This window comes from Schistocerca serialis, chromosome 4 (genome assembly GCF_023864345.2).
Source record: "Schistocerca serialis cubense isolate TAMUIC-IGC-003099 chromosome 4, iqSchSeri2.2, whole genome shotgun sequence".
NCBI classification, from domain to species: Eukaryota; Metazoa; Arthropoda; class Insecta; order Orthoptera; family Acrididae; genus Schistocerca; species Schistocerca serialis.
The window spans coordinates 752,865,079-752,878,269 of NC_064641.1; the positions used below are offsets into that span (position 1 = coordinate 752,865,079).

Genomic DNA, 13,191 nt, shown 5'->3' on the forward strand with positions numbered 1-13,191 from the left:
ATAGTTCAGTGAATTCTGGTTTATTGTTTATTGGATTTGGTGGCATACTAGGTAGAGTTAATAGAAGATAGATAGTAGAATATTCAAAGGAAAGCTAATGTGTATGTTCAGTCACCAGTTCCTTTGGTCACCACGAGACTAATACAGAAATAGCCAACCAGATGTTACAAGACAGTTATATGTGACGGGAATTCCAAGAAGGTACTTCACAACATTAGTCAATTACAATTTCTTCAATGTACATCTCTCAAAAGGATTAGAATTACAATTTCTTCAACATACATCTCACAAAAGGGCCATGATGGTGAAACAGAATAATTTGCATTTGTACAGAAATTTACAGAAGCCCATTCTTCCTATGGAATATTTGAGTGTGGAATGACTGAGAAAGGGGGAATGATAGTGTACATGTTGTACCTGCTGCACTAGGAATGTACACGTAAGAATGGAGATTAGCAAGTACCTTTATTATGATATCTTACAATTTAAACTGCATTTCTGTGTGTTAATATGCCGGCATCTAATATATGTAAGCAGTAAACTCTGGTAAAATTGGTGAAAGAGGATACTGGTTACACATGAAAAGTTGCACATGACCAACCGAAGGTGTCAGAAAATTCACTTTCATCTAGAAAGTAGCAAAATATGCCCAATGATTTATCATCTTACTCTAATGTATGAACTTATCTTACTTACCCTACAGTACTTAAAAATGCACATCCAATTCCCATGGAAAGGCAACAATTAAAAAATCATCTGTAGTAACTTAAGAGCCCCAAACATTTATTTTCAGCTGTCACACCATGTTATTAGACGCTACGGTTAAGACGGCGGAGCTGCATTTGAGAGGGTCAAGCTACAAATCTCCACTGAGACATCCTAAAGTTCGTTTTCAGTGGTTTCCCTGATTTGAGCAAGTTGAAAACCAGGATGCCTCTTGAAAAATGTGTGACTGATTTACTTTCCTAATGAGAGCATATATGCCATCTCTTAATGACCATATTTTTGATTCGATATTAAACCCTAATCATCCTGCCTTTCGGCAGACCTCTTTATGCTGTCTTAGTGTTGGCCAGTGCAAACGTATCACCCTCAATATTGTTTGAATTTTCTATTATAACTGGTGGTTTCAAATGGGGCTAATGTTGTATTATATTTTTATTTCATGTAGTCTAATAGAGAGCTGCTGTTATAATCATAAAAGTTATCAGTGACAAATGCCACACCCAATAATTTAGTAACAAGAGGTTCAAACTGTATGTACCTTTAACAAGCAGTGGCTGCATCAGAACAAAATCAGATACGATGAGATTAGTAAGTAACATCGCACCATGCTGGCAGACAGATTAAATTGTTAACATTATGGTATGAGCCTCGCGAACCAACCAATAGGTGACATCACTAACAACATGGAAACAGTAGAAAAACAAAAACCTCAAAGTAAAGTAATAAGGATTTTAATACCCTGAAACATACTAAAATCTTGGAAAAATCAGATCCCCATAAAAAACAGACATTTTCACCAGGGATGTATTTGTAATGAAGGACTACACTATATATAAGAGTGGCATCTTCCATGCTGCCTTCACAATTTAGTCTAACTATCATTATCCATGCTGTGGGTCAGGCTATCACCTTAACCATCATAAAAAAATGTGCAAAACAGAACAACAAGAGTATTGCAGTCTTCAGTATAAGTGTCATCACTGATAGGCATTTGTAGATCTATAGACGTACAACACAATCTAAGATACCAACCCACAACAATTAAATGACATATTGTTAAAGAATACAATGCCTTCATAACCAATACATAAAAATAAAACCATTGCAGACACCAACTATATAACATACGATATACCAGTTAAAAGAATACATTTGTGGTTCTTATTTTTCTCTAGATCCAACAAGACAATGGCTGTTGCATTAGTAATGTGCAGGGGCTTATTTTTAGTGCTTTATTTCACAGGAGATGGAGAGAGATTTTCCTCTGGACCATCAGGAAGCAAGAGTCAAAATATATTTTTCTCTATTCACTAATATCTGTTGCCTATTTAGGGTCTTGAACAGCCTATTACTCCACATACTTTTAACCAAACTGATTGCATGCCTATACAGCATGATATACTGTAAGGCTAGATGGACAAGATGCCATTATTGAAATACCAGATACTTACACAATAATATTCATAACTTTTCAGTATTTATATTTGCTGGAACATTTGATGAATTGATGAAACCATTAAACTACTATGAATTATTGAGAGAATAAAGAAATAATAAAACATTAGAGGAACTTCAGAATCACACACTTACCTTACTATTGCAGGAAGATAGATGACTTTAGCAATAACCATACAAAGTTGAGAAGTGCCTTAGATACGATTTTTGAAACAGCCTCATGTGTAAGAGTCATGGACTAAAAATTATATTTATTCATTCTATGATCATTTTGTGCAATGATATATACAAGTTGGTTTGAAAATTCATTTACAATACACAGAATATAAGTAATATCAAAATTGTGTTATGGCAGGAGCAAAAATTGCTCAAACAGCAAATCTGGTCGGCAGTTCATATCCTACTGTCATGAACATCTATGGAATGTGGTTGAAGGACATTGAAACCACAAGTAGGGGACAAGGTGTTAAATGTCCACCACTGATCATAGAATGGCTGAGGGCTTATCCACTCTGTAAAACAGGCAGGTGGCAATCCACACTGTATCAGATGACGGAGTACCTACCAGTGTATCTTGTTGAATGTGGGGCTTTGCATCAGATAACCCCTAAGTGTTCCTATGTTGAACCAACGACATCGCCAATTATGACTGCAGTTGGCATAGGATCATCTATATAGGGCCGTGGATCAACAGAAATATTTTGCCTGGCTTGATGAATCCCTTGTCTTGTTACACCAGGCCAATCGTCATATCTGGATACACTGTAATCCAGGTGAATGGCTGCTCGAAACATACACCTTACCTCAGACACAGGCCAGTTAGTTCATTAATATACTGTGGGGGCGTTCACCTGGGCTTCCATGTCACCTGTGGTAGTAATAAAAGGCACCCTTACAGCTGAGGACTACATAAATGTTTTGTGAGCCATCTGCATCCCTTCATACTCGATATCTTTCTCGACAGAAGTGGCAGCTTCCAGCAGAATAGATGTGCATGTCTTAAGTCCTGATTTGTGCTGCAGTGGTTTGAGGAACACGACAGTGAACTCAAGTTGATGCCTTGGTTACCAGATTCACCTGATGTACCCAATAAACACATCTTTAATGCTGTGGGCAAAAGCTCCATGCCCACAAACCTCCAACCTGTTATTTAAGGAATTACATGAGTTGTGCATAGACATTGGTGGCACATACCTCTGGAAAACTACAGCATAAGACATAACAATACAGCATTTACTCAACATTTTGTTCAATAATTCAATGTTTTCCTCCATCTTAAATTATGATCTAACCAAATTGCCTGAAACATTGTGTACCATGTTTGTTTATCACTAAAGCTCCTTTAATTCTAGCACTAGCATGATATTGTATCAGGCTATTGTTCTTACATCCCTAAAGCTCATCTATATCATTCTCTTGTCATTTACCACTGTGCTATTGTTGTAGACCATTTTCTGTATCTCTTGTTGTTAGAGAGACCTTCTGCTGTGAATCATCTTCATTGCATTCTTTTTAATTAAAAGGCTAATATCATATGCAAACAGCACTGGCTCTACTGTCAGTAAATTATATAGGAAATTATTTATAAAATCAAGAGTAACAGAGGGCCTAAATAGATTGGCTGAAAGATTCAACTTAAACCAGTTGTAGGCAACTAGTTTGGATACCATGTGTGTATAATTTTCTTAGCAGCAGTGTATAATTGATCAGATCAAAGCTTTTAGATAGTTATAGAAGCAGTGCAGTGTTTAATTCACCTTGGTCTGTAGCTTTCAGGGAAAGTTAGGTAACATTTCATGCATGAGAATTCAGTTGTTTATCATTGTGTGTGTCGTCTCTCATCCTAGTTACAAGCATGTAAACCAATAAAAAAAGAGCCACACATGAGAATAAGCATAGTGTAACAACAGTTACTCTTCTCTTTGCAAGTGAATTTCTTTCAAAAGACATACTTATAAGGTGCAGCTTTGAGGGAGGTTTCAGCAGGGCTTGCAGATTGGTATTGATTTCTTTTTATCAAAAGATTATTAACAGTACAAAATTCTGTAGTCCATTTAATTTTCATGATTGAGATATTGCTGATGTAATGTGCCAATTATATAGCAAAAAGCTTTTCAGAGAATTTACTGCTTCACTGTGGAGAAAAGCAGTTAGCAAATATCTATTGTAGCATTCATTCTGATGAATTTTTGCCAGTGTACAGAACACCACAAATTGCCAACTATTTTTATTTATTTTTCAATTCAATAAACTTTAACAACAACTGTTCACTTTAAGATATTTTATTTTATTTCTATTGGTCCATTACGGCCAGGGGACATCGGCTGGTACATACTTTTCAGCCATTTAGCTGTAGTTGGCATAGAGTCATCAAGCCGTATAGCTGTTGGTAAAGTTTATTGAATTGAAAAGTACAAACTAGCCAATGGCCCTGGCAGTAATGGACCAACAGAGATTTTATTTATTTTTTAATTTTTACTTGTGTTTTCAAAATGCACTACATCTTTTCAAGGATACCAAAATAAACCCTTTCATATTGTTGAAAATCTGTAACAACAATTAAAATGGGTAGATTGGTACTCACGCATAGAGGAGGTGTTTTGTGGCTGACAAGTGTAGTGAAAGAAGACTGCTAGATATTATCACCTATCAGATCGTAACCTCCAGAAATGACGGTTGATGTGTGTGTGTCTACATTTGATGATGGACTTAGTTTGATAGCTGATAATATCTAGCAGTCTTCTTTCCATTTGCCTGTGTTCCATTCAGTGCCCCCTCTGTGTGGTGAGTAGCAATTTAACCATTTCAGTTGTTCTTGTTCCATCACAAGTTTCCATTGTTGACAAAAATTTTGTAATGTACTCACATTTTACCGTAGCTCAAATGATAGTTATCATGATTTTATCCATGTTTACATATGTTTTGATCTGTTGGTTCCCAGAAGAATCAGTACATAATGTCTGTTTACAGGTACTTGAAACATGTTTCCAGAAGTATACTCTACCACAGCTCTTTTTGAATTTCAATGGAGGAAAAGACTGCACTGTTCTTCTGCATTTGGTGCATGCAGTAATGCAAAAACATTTTCCAAATAAAAACTCTGATGTCAAATTATTGACTTTGTACATAAGACCAGATGACCCTTTTCCTGAAGTGGAGGCCTTCATTGAAGAAAGTGTTCAGAGGTAATATATTAGAAATATTCATTGCTGCTTGTAAAATGGCGGAAAAACCTTTGCTTGATATGATGTAATTGTTTTACCCAGTGAGCTGAACTAGTATAAAATTCTTGCATTTCTACCTGGGCGAGCTAATTGAAAACGTGTGATGTATAGGTTAGTATACAGTAGTTGAATAGCAGCTCCAAATTCAGATTCAGCATCACTCACTATCACATTCATACTTCAGAAACAACTGTTCTAGGACATGATTATACAAACTCTCTTTAAAGGTGCAACTTTTCACTTGTTGAAACATTTGGTAATAAAATTGTATGGAGCTGGAGCTGCTACTTAAATACTGTAAACCTTTAGGGATACTGTCCATACTTGTGTCTTAAAGTAACCATAGTCAAAACAATTCATATTGTGAAGAGTGTCACTCTGCTTGTCTGGCACCTGTGTGATCTAAATGTAGGCAATGCTGCCTCCTTTCAGTGTTGTGGGGCAGGTGGATGGAGTGGAGAGACTGTATTCAATCCTGGCACAAAGTCAGTCAGGCTCTACCTGACATACCATCTGTATGTTCTTTGCAAGGTTGACGTAAATGTATTATGGCCAATAACAGTCCTCACCAGAGCTCATTTAGTATTCTCTGTATGCCTATCAACAGCTCTGCTTAGGACATGATACCATCCATTAAGCATTGTGAATGCATTTAATTGAGAGACATGCAGATGGGACATGAGGTGCAGGCTGACACTGGTCACGTTTGAAGTTGAGTGTGGCCATCTGCCCTGCTCCCATCCCTACCCTCGTCTATAAGACACAGATGTCACCCTGAAACTTTGGTAGATGTTTGTGAGAGTGACTTTCATTGCAAGTTTGTGCCTTCTTAATGAGCTTATATGTTGAGAAATCTGAGAAATTTATACTGAACTGTTTCTCATTTTTAAGTTATGTATTTTTCCCCACATTTTTTCTTACATTTTAGGTTATATTCTGGTAGTCACTTATGTTATGTGTATCTTTTAAGATCATATTAATTCATGCATATTCCAGCCCGGGACATGTTGAGTTGCATTCTTTTGCCAGTTATGCTGCAGACTGTCATGTTTCCGTGTTACACATTCCTCCACACTGTGTGTGTTTTTCATCAAACAGCCTCAGCAATGCAATTATGCAATTAAAGCTTGAGATCTGTGGAGCACACACAGATGCATGAAAGCGTAAGATAAAGCTACTAAGTTATGTAAAATGCCAGTATAAACGGTTGGAAAGAAAACTCAGACTCTTGAAAGTTAGTTTCCTTTTTAAAAACAAAATATAAAGCACAAATGAGAGAAATTTGTAGGTAGCTAGCAAAGATAAAAGGGAGAAAGGGAAATCATTTGGACCACATAAATGATGGAGAGGCGAATGATACACAGGACAGAATGTAAATTGTAACAACCAGTAAAGTAAGTTTAGCATGAATGTTAACTGTCATATTACAATTTTCTACTTTATCTGAATGACTTGAATGTTACTTGATGTGGAATTCCAGTAATTTGTTTATGTCTTATGTTTCTGACAACTTCCTAAAATTTTGACTTTCCATTTTTATTTATTTATTTTTTTAATTTCCACAATACTTTTCACTGTTGAAATCCTTACCTCCAAAACTGAAAGAAGAATCTCATTTGCTGCACCCTTCTGATTTTTCTGCTATGTTACATTCTGCACTTTTACTATTTCTGAAATAAATTCACATTCATAATTTGTTATTTTTATTATATAGTCATATAATTCAAGTGTACAGGGTGTCCTCAGTACATTTATTTTGTTTCCAGTATGAGTTGTTTAATTGGTTTCTCTCCCCATTTTGTCAATGCACTTGTGGCTATACTGTTCAGTTTGCAACACTGATTGCAGAATTATTTCCAGATATTGTTAGTCTTCACCATTATTGTTTCCATACATATTACTGTGCCACAAATGCCAAATTTTGAGAAATAGTCTGTGGTATCTGAACAGGCAGGCAGCATCTGACTAATTTAATTATTTCAGTCATGTAAAGATAGGAATACTTCTACTTATCAGGCAGCTGCAGGCATAAGCCCAAACCAATGGTGTCACATATGCTAGTTTTTGAGATGCTTTTTGTGAGCTGTATTACAGCTGTTTGTAGCTTTATTTATCTTATTTAATACATTCTGGTTCTTGTGTTCAGTTCATCAGTATGCAGTTTTCATTGGCTCCTTGTAGGATGATTTATGTTAAGTTTTATTTCTGTCTGACCTGTCATTTCATTCATCATCAGTAGCAGCATCCATTTGACAATATGAAATCCACAGGCAGATAAAGACCTTTAGACTTTTCCTTATTCTATCAGTTCCAGCTATACACATACACATTACTTTTCCATGTTTAACAATGTTGTCTACTCTCCTTACTTTAGGTTGTTATCTTGGTGTTTTCTTACCCTCTAGATGGAAGCAAAGATCTTCCTTGATGCATGTACCATCTACATCCCTAGTTATTTGTCTCACCCATCTCCATATCATTTTCATTACTGTCATTATTATATCTTCCATTTCAGTCTGTCCAGTGTTTCATTTATTTTCCTGGCTCTTGTAGTAATTCCCAACAGGTATCTGTTCATTGCTTGTTGATCAGTACAGATTTTTTGTAAGATTTGTGCATTGATAATCCATATCATTCCCGTAAGCTGAAACTGGCAGTACACAGATCAAACTTCCTGTTTCAGGCACAAAGTAAGTCTTGAAAACTCTGTTTAGTTTACCAATAACACTTTATGGCATTATCTGATGGAGGCTTATCAGTGTGAACTGGATACTAAACAACCAGCTAATTAGCTGTGCAAGAACACCACGATAGCATCCACGATCTGATAAAATCCGTGTTTTGCTGTATCATACAATGTGTTTCTGACACTGCACATCATGTGCACTATTATTCATACTTTCCTGTGTATTGAATACAGTCACATACACAACTGTAAAATATGGATAAAATTAATAAGCATCAATACCAAGATTGTCTGCACTGCTTAGAAGACATCTTGCCCTTTAGTGGACTGAGGACTGTCTCCCTACAATAAGTGGCAGCTATCAGCAGAAAATCTTGTAGCCTTTCATGAAGCAAGAGTAAACGCCTCTGCTGCAGTTAAATGTGACAGTAGCAGATGTGGCGGAAGTTACTGAATTCACTCAACCATTCTACTTCAACAACCATAGTAAGAAAGTTAATCAGAAGGCTCTCTAGCAAAGGAAGACCACGGTCACTGCTATGCTGAAAGGGGGGGGGGAGACCTCTGTCCTCTTCCAGTGACATGATCTGAGAAATGGCAGACTGTTTTTGCCAGATAACATCTAATAATACCCAAGATTCTACTTTCTGATTTCATAAAGGGAGCATTTGGACTTCAGCTCCATCAGCCAGGAATTTTACAAATCTCACTTCCTAATTTACAGCTATAATGACCTTATCAATGGGACATTAAACTCCAATCATTCTTCCTGCCTTGCCTTCTCCATATGGGCATTGAGATCCTGTGCATCAATATCTAATGATACAGCTTCAGGGCTGAATACTATTCTGTATAGCATGTTGCAACATTAAATATAAGTTACAAGAAGATCTCTACATTGTCATCCACCTATTGCAGTGTTGCTGTGATGACACAGATGGTAAACCACCATTTGGTGTTGCTTCTTGGTACCAGACTTTCCCCATCTCCCTCTTAGAGGTAGTTGAGGAGGCGCTGTTCAACTTTTGACAGCCTAACTCACATTGAGGCTGTTATATAAGAGCCGTCTCTATTCAGGCAACACTTCATTTGCATCTTTTTCTACATTGAAAAAGCTTATGATACCTCTTGGTAATATGACATCTTCATTGTTGATGGAAAACTCCATGGTTGTCACACTTGAAAGCAGAAGAGCGCTACTCATGGGTCAACATTTATGCAAAGTGCAGTCAGCATTACAGATGACATTGTCTAGCATAATTACTGTAATGACTGTAGAGCACATGTTTGTGATTCAGAGAAGAGTAACCAAGCCATTTGCAACATTTGCAATTTGGACTAATGGGGAGCTTGGAAGTTTAGCTTTGGCAAATATTAAAAAAAAATTGATTGACAGGTTGGAGTAAGTTCCCACCCTGGTTAGTATTGAAGCCCAAGGTGATTTTAAAATTGACTGAGTGTAAGAAAACTTGTACTGCTGTGCAACACATGCTTATACACTGGTGTATTTATGGCGCACTGAGTGATTAATTTTGTGGATGATAAGTAATGAAAGTGGATCCTGCCAGTTGGATATTAACAGCATTACTGCCCTTACTGTTGCAAGACATTATACATTATCATGCTACAAATCTAAATGCATAATTTGTGCATGTTCTATCTGAAGATGAGTCTGAAAAGAATCATGAATTAGTTTATTGAAATAAATAAATATTTCACGAGTGACTGGCCGGATTTATCTATATTTGTATTCAATTAATATGGAGTCGCAGTGTTCTAAAATAACCGTTATGGTAAGACTAATCTGAACCATAGGGTGTGATGTGATCTATTAATGTCACACCAGTGATTTTACAATTTGTCCAGCCATTCGCAATTACGTCGTGTGAGGATTAATATTTGCAAAGTGTTTCATTTTCCAGAACAGGTACCAGCCTGTTGAATGAAAAAGGGGAGTGTGGGGTGGGGGGTGTTCTGCTAATACATATGATAGATAGAATAGTATCATTTTCTCATGGATCCTACAAATGTGGGATGTGAAAGATACAGGGTGGAAGCATCCAGGATTGTTAGATGTGTTTTCTGATTTGAGCATAGCGATGATCTTTGGCTTTACTCCAGTCATTAGGGAGCTCTCCACTTTTTTGAAGAGTTCTAGTAGTCATTGTATGGTTTTAGTTCCCAAATGTTTTTCTAGGATATTGTTTAAGCTTGAGTCTTCCTTACTTTAGAGTTGCTTGGTAATTGCCCTGTTTAACCCACATGTGGTGAGGGGAAGAGGTGCTTGTAGTTTCTTCTTCTTCTTCTTCATTCCTAGTTACTTTGGAATTTGGTTTGGAGGGTTTCCAAATGGTTTTTTGTTTTCCAAAAGCTGGTTGGCAATTTGTTTTGTTCCTAGAAGCTTACAGCCTCATTTAGATAGTATACTTTCCAACTACAGTTCAGGAAAACATCGGCACAATCATAGACAGTATCTGTGTAGCTTCTTCTCTACTTGATGGGTGCAATGTGAGGAAAATTATTAATGGGTTGTCTGACAGTGATTTACAAATGGTAACATTGACAGGAATAAAGGCAGAGTCATATCACAAGGTAGTAAAAGAAAGACTTAGAGATAAGAAGCCATTTGCAGAGCAGACATTTAAGGCCAGTCTCAGAGGTCTAATGTGGCAACAAGTCTACAATACAGATGATTTGAATGACAAATATAATACATTTCTTCAAACCTTTATCACTTTCTTTAATAGCACTTTCCTCTTAATAGCACTTTCCTGTTAATATTAATAGGTGTTAATATTAATTATAGTTGTTAATATTAATACATGTAGCACTAATAAACATCGAATTTGGATGACTAATGGCATTAGAATATAAGTAGGAGAAAATGGGACCTGTATCATAATGTGAAGGACTTTTACAGAATTTACTACAGGCAATACTGCAAAGTGCTGAGGGATATCACACAGGCTAAAACATTCCATTACACCAAGAGACTAGAAAGCATGCAGAACATAATGAAAACTATTTGGTATCAGAGTGGAATATGGGTGCTCAACATATTTCACTTCTCTTGTCTCAGTATGAAACTGTTAGTGATCCACCAGAGTTGTGCAAAATATTTAATAATCACTTGTTGTCAGTAATTAGCAAGTTAAATCAAAATGTTGTTAGTATAGGTGAATATGTAGAACTCTTGAAAACTGGTGTTCCAAGGCAATTGTATCAATGCAGCTATAGTAAATCAGCAAAAATGGAACTTCATCAGTTGTTACATCATTAAAGAATAGAGACTGCCATGAGTACGATGAAATTTCAAGCAGTATCATGAAAATCAGTGTACCATATTTTTTCTCTTTACTTAGTCACCTGTGCACTGTGTTTTTCAGGTGTGATCATTTTCCAGATTGATTAAAATAGCCATCAATGAAACTACTTTATACCAGGATTCAAAAGATATAGTAGCCAGTTACTGGGCAATTTCTTTGTTACTAGTGTCTCAAAAGTTTTTGAGAAAGAAATGTGCAGGGAGTAGTGGCAAATTTTAGTACACATAATTTGCTGTTAGACAATGCTTGGTTTCACAAAAGGACTAACCACAGAAAATGCTATGTATTATCTTTGTGTGACACACTAGCAGGGCTATACAACAGGTATAGGGCAGTAGGCATTTTCTGTGATTTATTAAAAGCATTTGGTTGTATGGACCATATAATACTGGGTGGTTATAATTAAACTTTCCCTATTTACCACAATATAACATGGAAACTAGTCCTGAGTATGGGATGCATGATTTCCATGCGTCACAGTGTCACTGTCCAGTTCCAAATGTGGCCACCAGGTGCCATGATCAATCACTGTGATTCATAGTCTCACACATCTGACCAGTCACAGTGCACTTGTTGACATGTCAACATGAGCTTGGACAAAAGTACCAGGGCATTATTAGTGAAGCTCTATGATCAAAACAACAGTAATGCTGCAGCTGCACTTCGTGAATATTGCCGACTGAAAGGATTATGGAAGGGCTCTCTTTCTCCACCTGCTGTGTGGAGCATCATGAAGAAGTTCAAATCAATTGGAGAACTTGACATCGCTCCAGGAAGAGGGCAATGGCTGCTTGCACCACAGGTGGTTGATGGAATTGCTGTTGCTATGGCAGACAATGCTGTGTGCAATTCCCAATTGTCAAGCTATACGCGTGCTGTCACATGACAGTTGACTTCGCTCTCCACTTTCTCGCAAGGTTTGAAGTTGATGAGGGCCGATACTGGACCATCCTTTGGACAGACAAAGCTCATTTTTCTCTGACGGGTGAGGTGAACATTCTTTTTTGAACAGGTTGGAGCTCAAGGACCAAAGACGTGTAATGTAACTGGCCGGCGTTACTGCAATATGGTTGCCAGCATGTCATCCCAGCCCTACAGCAGAGAGAGGCATTGAACTCAACAGTTTTCATCCAAGATGGAGCCCCACCACACATCGCTCACGAATTCAATTACTTCTCCAAAACACATTTGGATATGATCGAATTATCAGCCAATCAATTCCAAATGCTTATTCAGCATTATCACTAGATCTCACTCCGTCATTTCTGGTTGTGGGGCCACCTGAAGGGCAGGGTTTACCAGGGCACATACACAAATAAATTACTCCAACTAAAATAAGTTATTTATTGTAACTCACAAAATACCTTAACATGAACTCTGTTGCTAAAATATCCACACAACAGAAATGTAGTCCTTGACAAATTATCACCAGTAGCACTGTTCTCCAGAGACTAAGTCCTTTACAGAAATGCAGTACTTGGGCTATGGTTGTTCCAATAACAAGTATGTTTACTGACAGGACATATTCCAGTATGGCATCTCTCAATAGTCCATGGCACTTGTGGCAACTTTGTAACGATGATTGTTGGCGAACACGACTTTTGACTGTAGAATGTGACTTAAGAATGCAACTGGCTCTACATCTCTCAGGCCATAGCTTATAACATCACACGGATGGCTAGATTGTATCCATGATTGATTGTCATTGCCAGAGGAAATGAGCTGATCATCCATGGGCTCTCCTGGCTGGATGATGTCATCACTGTCCCTTGTT

At 37.2% G+C, this 13,191-nt stretch overlaps 1 protein-coding gene across 1 annotated transcript in view; it reads left to right on the forward strand.

Annotated features, from left to right (window-relative positions):
- LOC126473291 (FAD synthase-like) overlaps window positions 1-13,191 on the forward strand; it is an 87,966-nt gene that overhangs the window by 8,435 nt on the left and 66,340 nt on the right. Inside the window, exon 2 of the mRNA XM_050100250.1 lies at window positions 5,152-5,366. Within this exon, the coding sequence (XP_049956207.1) occupies window positions 5,152-5,366 (215 nt within the window). The remainder of the gene's footprint in view (window positions 1-5,151; window positions 5,367-13,191) is intronic.